Source organism: Mobula birostris, chromosome 1 (assembly GCF_030028105.1).
Source record: "Mobula birostris isolate sMobBir1 chromosome 1, sMobBir1.hap1, whole genome shotgun sequence".
NCBI lineage: Eukaryota > Metazoa > Chordata > Chondrichthyes > Myliobatiformes > Myliobatidae > Mobula > Mobula birostris.
This window is the reverse complement of record NC_092370.1, coordinates 59036253-59054918: the sequence shown is the minus strand read 5'-3', so window position 1 is coordinate 59054918 and position 18666 is coordinate 59036253. Positions and strand designations below refer to the sequence as shown.

The window sequence follows — 18666 nt, the reverse complement described above, 5'->3', positions numbered from 1 at the left end:
ATGATTTTTAATTTAATTCGAAATGCTTAATTGAATGAATGTCCAATATATTCTTTTGTAAAACACTTCCCCACTCAACGTCTTTAGTGAAATGTTTTATCATTTATTTGTGTTCTTTGTATAAACTAATATATAACAGATTTTATGGGTATAGTTTGAAGATATATAAGTTATTGTATGTAAGTATTGACGTGATTGTTCTGATCAGACTGATATTAAAAATCGTAATTCATAAGAATAATGTTTGAACAGAAAGGAAATTTAATCCAAATTTACCACTTTGTAGGATTTTGCAGTATTTCTAAGACTGACTCATTGTGTTTCAAGTAGATTTTCGCTGACTCAGAGAGGAAAAAAACTTTTTAGTATTTACTCAAGAAAATTTACATTCTCAAACATAATAATTTGGGTGCCAGTGGTTTCCCTGAGCCAAAAGGTTGTACATCCAAGTGGCTATTTTGATGTGTTAAACCAAGAGCCAGTAAAGTGAATATAATGAACTGATTGCACTATTTTGAAGAGTCATAATTTTTGGTATGTTACTAGTGTTAATAATAATTCTATGGCAATGCCATAGTAAAGCTCAGCGTAGTATAAATTGTTTTGGTGTCAATACATTATTCTGCACATAGATATAAGGGACAAATTAAATGACATGATGTTCCAACTCCTGTTTTCAGTGCCCTGGCCAATGAAGGCTAGTGTGCCAAACTTCTCCTTCACCATCACTTCTACTTATGCTACCACCGCCAGGGTATTAGATACCTCTACCCTTAGCTGTCTTGTGCAGCAGACTTCTGGGATGTACCATTTACTGTTCAAGTACTGCCCTGGTTTGATTGTCAAACTGCAACACCTCACACTTGTCAAAGTCTAGTTCCATCTGCTATTCCTTGGCCTTACTTTCCTAGATTATGGTGTACAACGGTTGATACAGTACACCCTGTTGTACACCACTGGTATCAGACCTCCAATCTAAAAAACAACCTCTGTCTCCTTCCACCAGGCCAATTTTTATTTGATTGGCTTGTTCATCCTGAATCCCATGTGATTTGACCTTCCAGACTGCCCTGCTATCACGGACCTCGTCAAAGGTCTTGGAAGAAGAAAACTGGGAAACATAAAAAAGGTAGCCACAAACAAATGAAAGAAGTGGCAAGAGATCTGGAAGAGGCAGTTGACTCAACAGTGCCCATAGACATCCAGAGAAGCAATCACTAAAGCAAGCATTACAGTGAATTTTGTTGCTAATAGACAAGTGCAGATCACTTGCCTGCCTTGCTCATCACTTGCCTGCCTTGCTCAAGCTATTCAATAGTCAAACTGCACCTTACACACCATAATCAGTAAAGGGCAGTAAAGTATTTAAAGGCACAAGCTCAATTTCTTTTTGTAGATTCAAGAAAGACCATTGGAATTCAGTGTATACGATGATTAAGGTATAAGGAAACAGCCTTTTTTGAAAAAGGCACAAAACATTGAAGCAAGGAAAACGAGAGGGAACTGTGTATGTCCCACTTCCTTAACGAATTTCAGCTTCACTTAAACATTCATTGCTTAGTTTTGTGGTATTTTCTCTTTCTGTTGGCATGTACTATCTTTGCTCAGTAGATTACTTCCATTATAAAAGAAGAAAAAAGCCCAGTCACTACTTTTATGTTCTTAACTCCAGTTATTGATATATTATTCCCAGGTTAGCTGACTTCTTATCCACTTCCTGTATCACTTGGGCAATTTCCTCAGGGTTGTGCAGCAATTTTCGTGTGTCCTTTTGCCTGTCTCGTGTCAAATCTGGTTGACAACGAGACAATGTATGCTTTACTAAGTTGTACTGAGGTATTAAATCAAAATATGGAATTACTCCTATAGCCAGTGAAGTTTCTCAAAGGTTAGTAAAAGCATTTCTGTTCATTTGATAGTGAAGCAGTGTTTGTATTGGTAATGAATAAGGTACTTCAGAGATTTATGTCAAGTAAGTGCGTATAGCAGTTCTATATTGCCTGAAAGCAGTTTATCTACATTAATCCATTTGTGCACTGGTGTTTTTGGGGGTGACGAGGTGAGCACCTCAGACAAAATATAAGTAAGTAAGTATTTGTGCAAGTCTTATTCTTTGTGGACTCTACTGTTGCAAATGTTGTCATTAAATAAATGAGAAACTCTTTCTGCTTCCTAGTAAATGTTAAATGGGGGAAGGAGAAGTTTGATGGACTGGAGTTGAACACTGATGATCCACCTGTGGTTTTTAAGGCACAATTATTTGCACTAACTGGAGTTCAGCCTGAAAGACAGAAGGTTATGATTAAAGGAGGCACACTAAAGGTAATTTCTTTTCAACTAATGTTTCTCTGTATTGTGTGCCTTGTTGGGGGGGGGTTAGTGGGTTAAAATCTTTGTTTCCTTTCATTTCTTGGGTCCTGAAGTTAAGAAAACTGGCGTACAATATACTTTTTAAGAAGTAACACAAGCAAGAGACTTATCTTCCCCAGTGTAATTTAAATTACCCTTGATTATTTTGTCACCAAAACTGGAGTTGCAAGTGAATAAGAATGTTGAAGTTCTGTGACATAGTGTATCTTGGCATTATCTGTTCTTGCCTGTGTCATTAAAAAAAATTGAAATGTTCCATACTACAAGCTGGTGCATTTTATTTTGAGTGCATCTGTTTTGGCTAACCCAAGATCTAGCAAAAGGAACCTTTTACTTTTATCTCCCTTTTGGCTCTGCTACTGCGAGCATTGTGTGAAATTACATGTCATTGATAAAATGACTACATCTAACTTGTTCGATTGCTCATATATTTTTCTCATCACTCCAGTAGAAAATTTAACAAATAATCTATAAATACAACCCCAGTCTAAAATATTAAAAAATTGCGACTGAGGCCTGTAAGTTCAGAGCCACAGTTTAGGGACGATATTGCTCTTAGGCCATGTTGAGCTGATTGGTGGAAAGTTGTCATCAGTTTACATTTTACCTGGTTTGGATTTTCATGTGAGCTTGGCCAAATGCAGAAATTACAAGTGGCATCACGTTCTGATGTTTGTGTATGCCACCCAGCACTTCATGGCTGGACTTGTTATGAGCTCATCAGCAGAATGTGCTGGAGTCATTAATTAGTCCTAACTGGAGAGAAACTTCTTGTCCGATAGATATCCTTCACTATCTGTTTTCAGATGTGAAATATCATAACATCACTGACCAGTTACTAAACTATTATATTTGATGTATGTTGTAACTTGGAAGCAGATCTGTTTGATCAAAGTTGCTTCGCATTTGATTTGGGTAATCTGGATTCCAAGCTGAAGGTCAGTGAATAGGTTACTGGCCATTTGATGGTTCCGTGCCTTAAGAAATGGAAACTACTTCTGGAAGCAGAAATTTTCTCTAGTGATTGATTTTTGGTTTTCTTCTATGATGACCTCCTGAGATGTAAAATTCATTACAATTCCTTGCCTTGTTGGAAATGTATCCTGCTTTCAAACTGTTTTAAGTTAGCTTAATTCTTCTCCAAACAAATTTTTTATTTTTTTAAATTTTTTTTAGGATGATGAATGGGGTAGCATCAAGATAAAGAGTGTAAGTACGATGTTGAAAGTATTAAATCTTTGTGCAATGGTAGAATATCACCAATGGGCAGCCAAGTGGCGCATCAGTATGACTTTTTTTTGTCTCTAATTCTTGCCTGTGGACATTTATCATCCTTCCCCAGTTAAACACAGTGATAATAAGTCGATTTTTTTTTTACTGTTGAAATTAATCCTATTCCATTGTAAGTAAAGAATTTCAGAAATTGAACCTAGCCGTGATGAATAAACAATGATCTATGTATTCATCAAAAGTCAGCAGTATGTAGAGCTGCTGCCCCACATCTCCAGTTAGTCATTTTCAATTGGTACTGCCCGTAAGGAGTTTGTCTGTTCTCTGTGGCTTTCCTTGGGTGTTATGGCTTCCACCCAAATCCCAAGACAAGTTGACAGATTAATCGGACACAGTAAATTGTTTCTGATGTGTAGGAAAGTGGTAGAATTCAGGGGGAGTTGATTGGACTGTGTGCGGTGTAGATTACAAAGGAAATCAGTGGGGGAACAATGTTCATTGAGCTAGTTTTTCTCTTACAGTGGGCCAAAATAGTAGCCACCTATTTTACAATGAAATTTCACATGATATATGTCTTGTGAGGTGATGGTACTTGCTTCCCATCCCAGAATAATGTATTTATTTCCTACTTTCAGGAACATACTCTTAAGTCAATACTTTGCTACATTCCAGATGGCACTATATTTTGGAGGATATGTTACTGGTTCTTTGCAAGTAGATGTTAAATGACCCATGGTATTATTAGGAGTCTGGTGTAGAGTATTTACTTGTCATAGACTACTTGGAACAAATGAGTTGTTTCTTCCTCTTTCTAAGTAATTACATTGGAAGAAGAGCATGGACCTAATCCTGTCCAACATTCCTTCCTCAACCACTGTCACTGGAAGCAAATTAAGTGATCTCTTATTAATTTGGTGATCATGAATGTCAGAGTAAATAACTTCAAATGAGATGTGAAGTTATTTATAGTGCAGTTTACGGTGCACCAAGGATATGGAGTTCTGTTTCTTCTTTGTTCTTATAAAATACTAAAATTATTAGTGCCATACTTTTTAACACTGATGAGATTTGCCATTTTGCACCATTGTTAGTTGGAGCTTTATTGTCATTGCTGAGGACGAGATTGCAATGCAATTCTGTTCAGTGCAAAACAGTGTATTGGCAATTCAATTACTAAAAGCACAATGACTAAGTTTCAAATTAATGTTTGAGTTATTTAGAATGGCATCGAAGTTACAGCTGAATTAAAAAGAAACAACTTTGGAGTAGTAGTAATGGGCAACTGAGATGATGGAGGAGCTAAGTAAGTACTTTGCATCAGTCTTCATAGTGGAAGACACCAGTAAGATGCCAGGAATTCAAGAGAATTAAGGGGCAGAGGTGAGTATAGTAGCCTTACTAAGGAAAGCTGGAAAACCTGAAGGTGGATAAATAACCTGGATCAGATGGGCTGTACCACAGAGTTTTGAAAGAGTTAGCTGAGGAGATTGTGGAGGCACTGGTAGCAGTCTTCAAGTGTCATTGAAGTTGCTGAGGATCCCAGAAGACTGCAAAGTCACAAATATGATGTTCCTGTGTTTTTAAAAGGAAGGAAGATGAGGGGAACTGATAGGTTGATTAACCTGACCTCAGTGCTTGAGAGGATTTTAGAATCTATTATTAAAGATAAAATTCAGAGTACTTTGAGGTATGTTATAAAATGGAGCAAAGTCATCATGGTTTTGTGAGATCAAATCTGTTGAATTTCTTGAAATAACAGACAGAATGGACAATAGAGAGAGGATGTTATTTACTTGGATTTTTAAAAGACCTTTGACAACATGCTGCACATGAGACTGCTAAGCAAGGTAGGAGCCCTGATATTAGAGGCAAAGTGCTAGCATGGCATGAAGATTGGCTTGTTACGGACCAGCAACAATAGATGTAGAATGGAGTCAGAGAATTAGTGCAAACCATCTAAATTTATTAACATTTACGCAGAAATATAAAAAATTGAATGACTTAAACAGAAGTTAATGGCGTTATGCGTCTGTAGTTCCCAAAGTCAAACTTAGAAACAATTCTTAACAGGGTCTTACTCCAGCACAGTCTTAGAGTGGCACTTTAGGAAGTCCAGGTGACTCTGAAATAAGTGAGAGGAGAGACTTGTATGTTCATGATGCAACGAAGAGGCGATGTTGGAGATTCACAGTACGGCAGAGAGGCAATCTTGAAGAAACAGTTACCAGAATTTGCAGCCGCGGAGTACTTTTTTCGAAGAGTCCTAGAAGAGTGAGATTTCACAGAGTAACTGACAGGGTATGTCCCTTTCGCCGAAATGGTCACCACACAACACCCGAGACCATGCAGGTGTTAACCAAAAGTGTGTGCCACTGTCCATGTATGGATTATATGAAATGTCAGTCACATTCGAAATGCACAAAGTGCTGCCGGCTAGCCCCCAATCCTTGAGGTTCGTTCGGAGCCTGCAATCTTCACTCTCACTCTCTATTCCCGTCGATTCCTTAAGGACTCCTTACCGAGCGACTCCCTCATGAGCGATTGCCCACTAAACAACTGCGACTCTTTTTATACCATCGGGGAAATGTCATCACGTGACCCTCACAGAAACAAAGTCATAGATTCCCAGTAAACCACGTGGCACCCCCAGGAATCGAAACTACAAACTTCCAGCAAAACAAGACTATAGATACATCACACTTAGTAAATGAAACTAATATCACGTGACATCCTCAGGAATCGAAACTGTGGACCCATAACAGGCTGATTGGTAGAAGTTAGAGAATAGGGTAAAGGGGGTTCATTTCAGGATGGCTACCGATACCTAGTAGATTTCTGTAGTGGTCAGTGTTTGGACTGCAGCTTTTTACTTTATATGTAAGTGATCTGGATGAAGAAACTGGTGACATTATAGCCAAATTTGTAGATGGTACCAAGATAGGTGGAGGGACTGGTAGTGCTAAGGGAGCGGGAGTCTGCAAAAGGGATCGGATGAATTGGGAGAGCGTGCAAAGAAGTGGCAAATGGAATGCAGCATAGGCAAGCATAGGTTTATCCACTTTTACAGGAAGTGTTAAGGTATAGGCTATCTTCTGAATGGGGAAAAAGTTCAGAAATTGGAGCTGCAAAGGACAAGAGTCATCCTACAGGATTCCCTTAAGGTTAACAAGAAATTTGAGTCAGAGATAAAGAAGATATTCATTTTAAGAGGACTAGAATGTCAAAGAAAAGTTGTTCTGTTGAAGTATAAAAGCGAGGATGTATTACAAAGTGCTGGTCAGACTGAATTTGGAATATAATAAGCAATTGGGTTCCATATTTAAGGAAAGATGTGCTGGCTCTGAGGAGGGTCCATTTAAAGTTCTCAAGAGGATGAAAGGCTTAATGTATGAAGAGCATTTGATGTCTCTGGGACTGTAGTTAATGGAGATCTCTTTGAGGCATAGTAAATGTTGAAAGGTCTGGATAGACTGCAGATGGAGGGGATGTTTCTATAAGACCATATGATATAGGAGTAGAATTAGGCCATTTGGCCCATCAAGTCTGCTCCACCATTTCATCATGGCTGATCCAATTTTCCTCTCAGTCTGGATCTCCTGCCTTCTCCCCATATCCCTTTATGCCCTGACCAATCAAGAAGCTATCAACGTCTGACTTAAATATACATTAAGACTTGACCTCCATAGCTGCTTGTGCAAAGAACTCCCCAGATTCACTACTCTTTGACTAAGAAATTCTTCCTCATTTCTGTTCTAAAAGGATGCTTGTCTATACACACATTCTTTCTCTCACTCTCCTTTTTCTCCCTCTGTCCCTCTGAATATACCCCTTGCCCATCCTCTGGGTTCCCCCCCCCCCTTGTCTTTCTTCCCTGACCTCCTGTCCCATGATCCTCTCGTATCCCTTTTGCCTATCACCTGTCCAGCTCTTGGCTCCATCCCTCCCCTTCCTGTCTTCTCCGATCATTTTGGATCTCCCCCTCCCCCTCCAACTTTCAAATCCCTTACTCACTCTTCCTTCAGTTAGTCCTGACGAAGGGTCTCGGCCTGAAACGTCGACTGCACCTCTTCCTAGAGATGCTGCCTGGCCTGCTGCGTTCACCAGCAACTTTTATGTGTGTTGCTTGAATTTCCAGCATCTGCAGAATTCCTGTTGTTTTTGTCTATTCTGAGGCTGTGTTCACTGGTCTGGGAATCTCCGACCATCCTTTCACATCTGCTATGTCAAGGCCTTTCAGCGTTTGATAGATTTCAATGAGGTTACCCCTTATTCTTCTGAATTCCAGGGAATGCAGGCCCAGAGCCATCAAACGCTCTTCATATCCATTCCATCCTGGAATCATTTTTTGTGAGCCTCCTTTGAACCCTCTCCAGTTTCAGCACCTCCTTCCTAAGATAAAGGGCCCAAAACTACTTACAATTTTTCCAAGTGAGGCCTCGCCAGTGCTTTATAAAGTCACGACATTACACTTTTGCTGTTATATTCTAATCCTCTTGAAATGACTGCTAACATGGCTTTTGCCTTCCTCATCGCAGACTCAACTGCAACTTAACCTTTAAGGAATCCTGCACAAGGACTCCCAAATCCCTTTGCATCTCAGTTTTTTGTATTTTCTCTCCATTTAGAAAATAGTCTACTCTTTCATTTCTTCTACCATACACTTCCTGACACAGTTTTCCATCTGCCACTAGTTACTAGCAACCAACCAGAGTAAGTTTCCTTTATTTCCACTCTTTGCCTCCTGCCAATCAGCCACTGCTTTATCCATGCTGGAATCTTCCTTTAGTACCATGGGCTTGTAGTTTGTTAAGCAGCCTCATTGTTTGGCAACTTGTCAAAGGCCTGAAAATCCAAGTACACAACATCAACCAACTCTCCTTTGTCTACCCTACTTGTTACATTTTCAAACAATTCCAACAGATTTGTCAGGCAAGATTTTAGCTTCAGAAAGCCACGCTGACTATGACCTATTTTATCATGTACCTCCAAGTACTCTGAGACCTACTCCTTAATAATCAACTCCAATATCATCCCAACCTCTGAGGTCAGACTAACTAGTCTATAATTACCTTTCTTCTGCCTCCCTCCCTTCTTGAAGAGTGGAGTGACACTTACAATTTTCTAGTCTTTCAGAACCATGCCAGAATCAATTGATTATTAAAAGATCATTGCTAATGCCTCCGCAATCTCTTCAGCCACCTCTTTAAGATCACTAGGGCGTACACCAACTGGTCCAGGTGACTTATCTATCTTCAGTCCTTTCAGTTCCCCAAGAGTCTTCTCTCTAGTAATGATAACTTCATACACTTAATGACCCCCTGAAACCTGGAACTTCCACTATACTGCTAGTGTCTTCCACGGTGAAGACTGATGCTAAATACTTACTCAATTCGTCCGCCATTACTACCTCTTCAGCATTGTTTTCCAGCGGTTTGATATCTACTCTCACCTCTCTTTTACACCTGATGTATCTGAAGAAACTTTTGGTATCTTTAATATTATTGGCAAGCTTACTTTCATATTCCATCTTTACCTCCTTAATGACTATTTAGCTGCCTTCTGTTGGTTTTTAAAGCTTCCCAATCCTCTAACTTCTCATTAATTTTTGCTCTATTATATGCCCTCTCTTTGGTTTTATGTTGGCTTTGACTTCTTAGCAACGGTTGTGTCATCTTTCCTTCAGAATTCTCCTCTTTGGGATGTATAGATCTTGTGCCCTCTGAATTGTTTTCAGAAATTCCAGCCATTGTTGCAAAGCCATCATCCCTGCCAGTGTTCTTTTTCGAATCAGTCCTGGCCAATTCCACTCTCATGCCTCTGTGATTCCCTTTACTCCACTGTAATTCTGTGCCATTAGAGGGAGAGTCTAGGATCCAAGGGCATAGACTCAAAAGAAAGGAGTGACTCTTTAAACTAAGATGAGAAATTTCTTCAGCAAAAGGGTGGTGAATCTTTAGAATTCATTGCCACAGAGGCTGGGGAGGCCATGTCATTGGGTGTATTTAAGATGGTGATTGATAGATTCTTTGGGGGTTGTGGGTTATAGGGAGAAAGTAGGAGAATGGTGCTTTTTTAAAAAAAAACATCAACACGATTGAATGCCAAAACAAACTTGAATGGCCTAATTTTTCAGAAGGCTGTTTTGGGTGTTAGACCATAAGATACACATATGTAGTGTTAACACACAAAACAGGCCAGCTTTCTGTTTCCACTGACCTACCTATTATAGCCTTTCACTTCTAAGTGCTGCTGTGCCAAATGCTCTTGTGAATCTTCCTGTATTGTTCATAATGAGCTTCAAATAATAATGGAACTGTTATGGAATTAAGATTCTCCATGAGAGAAACTCATACTGCTAACTCAATCTTTATCAGAATATTAGAAGTCTTTAACTCCTCATTCCCATTGGTCTTCAATGCCTTTAACTGTTTCCAGAATTTAAAAATCTCTGCCTGGCCTTTGATACTTCATTGTCATTTATAGATATATTCTTCATTATGTTAATTTCACTTGATGGTTCCATAGTCTGAAATCTTGTTCTTCACTTGCATTTTAAAAGTTGAAAGATTACTCACAAAAAGTCAGTGACAATATGAAAAAGATGAAATAATTGGTACATGTCATTGAAGATATATTGCTTAACTCCAGACTTGTATGAATTATATTTATAGGGAATGACTCTGTTAATGATGGGATCAGCAGAGGCATTGCCTGAAGAGCCACTTGTACGTCCAACTTTTATGGAAGACATGACAGAAGAACAGCTGGCCTCCGCTGTAAGTACTTGCAAAAAAAAAAAATTCTAATTTCAGTAATGATGTTGTTTGATATAGTTATAGAGATAGTAAGTAAGTAAGGGTTTGTAGGCATTTATTTAATATTGATAGCCTTATGGGGTTCTGGATAGAATGTAGAGCAGAGTAGTGCCTGATCCTTGTTAGCAAACTTGGAGTATATCTGTTCTTCTCTCCAGTCTATCCAGAACCACACAAGGCTGCCAAATATTAAATAAAACGCCTACAAACTCTTACTTATTGGTTCCTAATAGTTATCAACAGAGGAATTCATCCACTGTACACTGCTATGTTCTTGAGATTGACTGTAAACGAACAAAATCGGTGCAGATAGTGGACTGCCCTCATACAATACTTCTGACGATTGCATCTTTCAAACCTTTATTTTCATTGAAATATTCAAGTTGATTGTTGATACCTTAATTCTTTGTAGTTCCTAACTTGTTGTAGTGAAATCCTTTCATTTTCACTCCCGGCCATTTCTGGCATCTCCAAGCCAGAATGTTTGAAACCACAGAGTAACACCATTCTGAATTGTCTTACTGCTTAGTTCTCAGCAACATCACTGACAAAAATTACTGCATTTTGAACACAAACTCATGCAACTGACACTATTTTAAAACTGTTCACTTTAAGCATGATGTGATATCTAACGGCTGTGCTAATTAAAACTGTTCAATGACAGTCTGCCGCCCCGGTTAAGTGGCCTAGTGTCCCAAATAAAAAAAAGGAATCTCAGGTATTTTCTTGATTAGTTTTTGTTCTTTAAGAGTTGTCCCAAATAAGCAGCTGCCCCAAAGACTGATGGCCCAATTAACTATAATCCACTGTATCCAGTTATATAAAGAGCCAAAAATGCAGATTTGATCATGGAAAAGAAGGAAATGTATGTCAGATATAGGAAATTCGTTTTGAACAAGTCCTCTTAAGGTTGAACGAGAATATAGGAATGAACTTAAGTTGGAAGGCCAAAAGGAACAGCAGGCAAGTAGAATTAAAGAAAACCCCGAAACCTTTTTTTATATTTAAAAAAAAAAGGCAAGGGGATAGCTTAGGATAGAGTAGGTCCCTTCGAGAGCCAAAGGATAATCAAAATGTAGAGCCGGGAGATCTGAGTGATGTCATAAAGATATCTTTCAAGAATCACTGGAGTCTGGAATGGTTCTAGAGGATTGGAAAATTACAAATGTCACTCCACTCTTGAAGAAGGCAGAGACGCCAAAAACAGTAAATTGTAGACCAGTTGGTTTGACTTCAGAGATTGATTCCATTATTAACTTGGTACTTGGAGGCTCTTGATAAAATAGGCTGAATTTAGCAAGGTTTCCTTGAGGGAAAATCTTGCCTGACAAATCTGTTGGAATCCTTTGAGGAAATACCAAGCAAAATAGACAAAAGTGAGTCAGTGGATGCTGTGTTCTTGGATTTTTAGAAGGTCTTTGACATATTGCCTTTCATGAAGCTGCTAAACAAGACTAGATCCCATGATATTACAGCAGGGGTCCCCAACCTTTTTTGCACTATGGACTGGTTTAATATTGACAATATTCTTGCGGACCGGGGGGTCGGGGTGGTAGGGTTGCCAACGGACAAGAGTAACAGTCAAATACGTTGTGATTACACCGAGAAAGACTACCATGACCATGAAGCTTTGCGCGGGCACCTGTGTGCACATGTGTGTATGTGCCGATTATTTTTTTTTTTCTCTACAAATCGTTTTTGGCGATTCTGTTTGGGAGGCGGGTTTGTTAATCATGACCAGAATATAGGTGATAAGTGGCTAATACACTCAATTTCATTTCTAAAAGGGTTTATCTAACGAAGTTAACATTAAACACAGCGCATATTTTCATCGCATGAGTAGAGTGATTAGTCAATTATCAGGAGAGGACAAGGGAGCTTGAAGTAAGTGTTGAACGAACTTCCAGTAGAAGTGGTAGAGGCAGGTTCGATATTAATCATTTAAAGAAAAATTGGATAGGTATATGGACAGGAAAGGAATGGAGGGTTATGGGCTGAGTGCAGGTTGGTGGGACTAGGTGAGAGTAGCGTTCGGCACGGACTAGAAGGGCAGAGATGGCCTGTTTCCGTGCTATAATTGTTATATGTTTATATAAGTCACTTACAATAGCATCATAACATTTTAAGTAATGTTTGGATATTAAACACACAGCACATATTTTCCCCGTATGAACATATAAAATCATTGCAACATACCAATATCGCTGAATCAGTGGGAGCCCTGGGCTGAATACTTGTTCCCTGCAACAAGACAGTCCCATCGGGGGGTGGCGGAAGACAGCGATACTCGAAGGGGGTTCCTTGTGTCCAGTCTATTCTGCAATTTAGTTTTCGTTGCATTCATTGAAGAGATATGATGTTGGAAATGGAAGCAATGTTTTCAGTGCTTTCGTGGCTATCTCAGGATATTTAGCCTTGACTTTGATCTGGAATACCGGCAGAGATGTTACGTCAAACATACTTTTCAGCCCGCGCTCGAGGAGTTGTTCTCCTTCCTGCGCTGACATGGATGACGCGCGGGTAATGACCTCGCGTGCGTAATGCCTCGACAGGGAATGAGGAAAGGTTTCTCCACGGCCCGGTAGCACATGCTTCGTGGCCCGGTGGTTGGGAACCGCTATATTACAGGAAAGACACGAGCATTGATAGAAGATTAGCTGACTGGCAGGAAGAAAAGAGTGGAAATAAAAGGGGTATTTTCACCTTCACAGCGATTGCACAACCACCAACTGCGACGCCAGCCTTGAACTCCAGGCCGGGTCTTCAAGTGCTGCTATTGTGACTCCCGTCTCCCCTTCCCCCACCACCACTCTGTAGCCCCGTCTTCCTCAGATCCCACCGTCAGCTCCTGGGCCCTCAGAAGCTCCATCTTCCTCTCACCGCAACCCTCCCCTCTCCACTGACACCCCCAGCCTCCCCCCTCCCCCCTCTGATCCCAGCTGTCCTCCGTGCCGGGTCTTTACCATCCCCTCCGACCTTCAGCTGTCGGAGGCAGAACGCTTTGTTCTCAGTAAGGGCCTCACGTTTGTCCCCCTTCGCCCACACCTCAGCGAATTCCGTGTTCGCCACGATGTGGAACTTTTCTTCTGCCGTCTCCGTCTCCGAGCCTACTTCTTCGGCAAGGACTCTTCCACCCCCACCAATGACCCCTTCTCCTGTCTTCAACCCTCCTCTTCTTCATGGACACCCTGCTCTGGTCTTCTGCCTGCTCTGGATCTCTTTATTGCTAACTGCCGATGGGACATCAACCGTCTCGACTTCACCGCACCTTGTCCCCATTCCAACCTCGCTCCTTCGGAACGCTCTGCTCTCCACTCCCTCGGCACTAATCCTAACCTTATTATTAAACCCGCCGATAAGGGGGGTGCTGTTGTAGTCTGGCGTACTGACCTCTACCTTGCCGAGGCAGAGTGACAACTCGCGGATACCTCCTCTTATTTACCCCTCGATCGTGACCCCACGAAGGAGCACCAGGCCATTGTCTCCCACACCATCACTGACTTTATCCGCTCAGGGGATCTCCCATCCACTGCTACCAACCTTATAGTTCCCACACCCCGCACTTCCCGTTTCTACCTCCTACCCAAGATCCACAAACCTGCCTGTCCTGGCCGACCTATTGTCTCAGCTTGCTCCTGCCCCACCGAACTCATTTCTGCATACCTCGACACGGTTTTATCCCCCCTTGTTCAATCCCTTCCAACCTATGTTCGTGACACTTCTCACGCTCTTAAACTTTTCGATGATTTTAAATTCCCTGGCCCCCACCGCTTTATTTTCACCATGGATGTCCAGTCCTTATATACTTCCATCCCCCATCAGGAAGGTCTTAAAGCTCTACGCTTCTTTTTGGATTCCAGACCTAATCAGTTCCCCTCTACCACCACTCTGCTCCGTCTAGTGGAATTAGTCCTTACTCTTAATAATTTCTCCTTTGGCTCCTCCCACTTCCTCCAAACTAAAGGTGTAGCTATGGGCACCCGCATGGGTCCTAGCTATGCCTGCCTTTTTGTTGGGTTTGTGGAACAATCTATGTTCCGTGCCTATTCTGGTATCTGTCCCCCACTTTTCCTTCGCTACATTGACGACTGCATTGGCACTGCTTCCTGCACGCATGCAGAACTCGTTGACTTTATTAACTTTGCCTCCAACTTTCACCCTGCCCTCAAGTTTACCTGGTCCATTTCCGACACCTCCCTCTCCTTTCTAGATCTTTCTGTCTCTGTCTCTGGAGACAGCTTATCCACTGATGTCTACTATAAGCCTACTGACTCTCACAGCTATCTGGACTATTCCTCTTCTCACCCTGTCTCTTGCAAAAACGCCATCCTCTTCTCGCAATTCCTCCGTCTCCGCCGCATCTGCTCTCAGGATGAGGCTTTTCATTCTAGGACGAGGGAGATGTCTTCCTTTTTTAAAGAAAGGGGCTTCCCTTCCTCCACTATCAACTCTGCTCTTAAACGCATCTCCCCCATTTCACGTACATCTGCTCTCACTCCATCCTCCCGCCACCCCACTAGGAATAGGGTTCCCCTGGTCCTCACCTACCACCCCACCAGCCTCCGGGTCCAACATATTATTCTCCGTAACTTCCGCCACCTCCAACGGGATCCCACCACTAACCACATCTTTCCCTCCCCCCCCCCCCTGCATTCTGCAGGGATCGCTCCCTACACAACTCCCTTGTCCATTCGTCCCCCCCCCATCCCTCCCCACTGATCTCCCTCCTGGCACTTATCCGTGTAAGCGGAACAAGTGCTACACGTGCCCTTACACTTCCTCCCTTACCACCATTCAGGGCCCCAAACAGTCCTTCCAGGTGAGGCAACACTTCACCTGTGAGTCGACTGGGGTGATATACTGCGTCCGGTGCTCCCGATGTGGCCTTTTATATATTGGCGAGACCCGACGCAGACTGGGAGACCGCTTTACTGAATATCTACGCTCTGTCTGCCAGAGAAAGCAGGATCTCCCAGTGGCCACACATTTTAATTCCACATCCCATTCCCATTCTGACATGTCTATCCACGGCCTCCTCTACTTTAAAGATGAAGCCACACTCAGGTTGGAGGAACAACACCTTATATTCCGTCTGAGTATCCTCTAACCTGATGGCATGAACATCGACTTCTCTAACTCCTGCTAAGGCCCCACCTCCCCCTCGTACCCCATCTGTTACTCATTTTTATGCACACATTCTTTCTCTCACTCTCCTTTTTCTCCCTCTGTCCCTCTGAATATACCTCTTGCCCATCCTCTGGGTCCCCTCCCCCCCCGTCCTTCTTCCCGGACCTCCTGTCCCATGATCCTCTCGTATCCCCTTTTGCCTATCACCTGTCCAGCTCTTGGCTCCATCCCTCCCCCTCCTGTCTTCTCCTATCATTTTGGATCTCCCCCTCCCCCTCCAACTTTCAAATCCCTTACTCACTCTTCCTTCAGTTAGTCCTGACGAAGGGTCTCGGCCTGAAACGTCGACTGCCCCTCTTCCTACAGATGCTGCCTGGCCTGCTGCGTTCACCAGCAACTTTGATGTGTGTTGCTTGGGGTATTTTCTGGTTGGTTGCCGGTGACTAGTGGTGTTCTGCAGGGGTCGGAGTTGGGTCTGGTACTTTTCACGTTATATGTCAATGATCTGGATGATGGCTTTGTGGCCAAGTTTGTGAATGATACCAAGGTAGGAGAGCAGGTAATGTGAGGAAGCAGAGAATCTGCAGAAGGTCTTGGGCAGATTAGGAGAATGGAGAAAGATGTGACAAGATGGAATATAATGCAGGGACATGTATGGTCTTGCACTATGGTAGAAGGAATAAAGCCACAGACGATTTCCAAAATGGGAAGGTAATTCAGAATTAATTAATTCAGAATCCTATACTGATATTGCTGAGAGGTAAACATTAGAAGCTACAGATGAGAATCTTTTTCATTGCATGTAATCTCATAGCAACCCTTTAGTTAATACATTACTGTATTTGGGAATCTATGTGGTAGCTCTTTACCTATATGCTGTACCAGTATGCCTAGTGCCTATGCTTAGTCCAGAGGTCATCTTTTCATATAAATAACATGGTTATTGTTTTCTTTTTTTGTTGGCAGATGGATCTACCATGTGGGCTTACCAACCTTGGAAACACCTGTTACATGAATGCTACTGTACAGTGTCTGCGTTCAGTGCCTGAGCTCAGGGACACCCTGAGAAAGTAAGTACAAAAAGCAGGAAATAGACTAAAATATTTAGGTGTGCTCAATAATAATTCCATTTTCAAAATATGTGATTCAGTATTTACTCAGTCAGAGAGAATAGAACTGAGGCAAGAGTTAGTGAGGTTGTGAAGCTTAGCTGGATTATGGATGATGAGGTGCCGCTGGCTGTTAAGGCAAATTAGGGTGAATAAATTGCCGGGGCCTAACAAGTTGTCAGTTGGACCTGTGGGAGGCTAGTGCAGAAATTGCAGGGATCCTGGCAGAGATACCGTATTTAAACTGTCCTTAGCAATGGGTGAAGTGCCGGATGACTGGTAGCTAATGTTGTTCTGTTGTTCAGAAAGGCTCTGAGAATAAGCCAAGAAATTATAGGCTGGTGAACCTGATGTCAGTTGTGGGTAAATTATTGGACCGTATTCTAAGGGACTGGATATATAAGTATTTGGTTAGACAGGATCTGATTTGGAATAATCAATATGGCTCTCTGCATGGTAGACCATATCAAACCAATCGTAGTTTTTCGAGGAAGTTACCAAGATTGATGAAGGAAAGCAGTGGACATTGTTTACATGAAGCTTTACATGGGCCTTTGACAAATCCCACATGGGAGTCTAGTCCGGAAGGTTAAATCACTTGCCATTCAGGATGACATAGCGGGAGAAGCAAGAGAGCAGTAGAGGATGGGTTATTTCTGATTGGAAGCTTGTACCTAGTAGTGTGCTACAGGGATCAGTGCTAGGTTGTTGTTTTTCATCTATATTAAGGTTTTAGATGATAAAGTAGTAAACTGGTTCAACAGATTTGTTGACACCAGGTTTGAGTGCCTAGTGGGACAGGGAGGAATGCTATCACAGTTTGCAGTATTATCTTGACCAGCTGGGAAAATGGGTTGAAAAATGAAGGATAGTGTGAGGTATTGCACTTTGGGAGGTCAAACCAGGGTAAGAGTAACACAGTGAATGATTAGGCTTGAAGTGTGTGGTAGAATAAAAGGACCTGGAAACACATTCGTAATTCCTTGAAAGTGGCATCATGGGTAGATAAGATTTTGCACATTGGCCTTCATAATTTGGGGTATTGAGTACAAGAGTTGGAATGTTACGTTGAAGTTTTACAAGATGGTGAGGCTGACTCTAAGTATTGTGTGCAGCTCTGGTCACCTTCCTACAAGATAGATACCAATAACAATACACACAACATGCTGGAGGAACTCAGCAGATCGGGCAGCATACGTGGAAACGAACAGTCAACGTTTCCACGGATACTGTCTGACCTGCTGAGTTCCTTCAGCGTGTTGTGCATGTTGCTTTGACCCCAGCATCTGCAGGGTATTTTGTGTTTGAGGTAGATACCAATAACCTTGAAAGAATGTAGAAAATCTTTACAAGGATGTTGCTGGGACTTGAGGGAAAGAGAAAGATTGAACAGATTAAGACTTAGTTCCCTGGAGCGCATGAGAATGAGGGGAGATCTTATAGAGATACACATTAACAAAATTATGAGGGGTATAGACAGGGTGAACACATGCAGGCCCTTTCCCCTCAGGTTAGATTTGGACTCGAACCAGAGGTCATAGGTTTAGGGTGAAAGGTGAAATATTTAAGGGATATCTGAGGGGAAACTTTTCACTCAGAAGGTGGTAGAAGTGTGGAACGAGCTGTCAGTGGAAATGGTAATAAACAACAGGAATTCTGCAGATGCTGGAAATTCAAGCAACACACATCAAAGTTGCTGGTGAACGCAGCAGGCCAGGCAGCATCTGTAGGAAGAGGTGCAGTCGGCGTTTCAGGCCAAGACCCTGACGAAGGGTCTCGGCCTGAGACGTCGACTGCACCTCTTCCTACAGATGCTGCCTGGCCTGCTGCGTTCACCAGCAACTTTGATGTGTGTTGAGTGGAAATGGTAGATGTGTTCAGTTGGAATATTTAAGCAAAGTTTGGATGGGTACATGGATGTAAGGGGTTTGGAGGGGTATGGGCTAGGTGTGAATAGGTGGGACTAGATCAGGTCTAAAGCATCTGCTTCTGTGCTGTAGTACTTCGACTGCAAT

At 42.0% G+C, this 18666-nt stretch overlaps 1 protein-coding gene across 3 annotated transcripts in view; it reads left to right on the top strand.

Moving 5' to 3' along the window:
• Window positions 1-18666, top strand: part of usp14 (ubiquitin specific peptidase 14 (tRNA-guanine transglycosylase)) — a 62840-nt gene that overhangs the window by 637 nt on the left and 43537 nt on the right. Inside the window, exons 1-5 of one of the 3 annotated variants that reach the window (XM_072255722.1) lie at window positions 1790-1888; window positions 2177-2322; window positions 3547-3579; window positions 10272-10376; window positions 16509-16612. In XM_072255722.1, the coding sequence (XP_072111823.1) occupies window positions 2299-2322; window positions 3547-3579; window positions 10272-10376; window positions 16509-16612 (266 nt within the window). In that variant the 5' untranslated portion in view covers window positions 1790-1888; window positions 2177-2298. Of the gene's footprint in view, window positions 1-1789; window positions 1889-2176; window positions 2323-3546; window positions 3580-10271; window positions 10377-16508; window positions 16613-18666 lie in introns of those variants that run through there. The other 2 variants (XM_072255706.1, XM_072255716.1) reach the window with 2 other exon arrangements.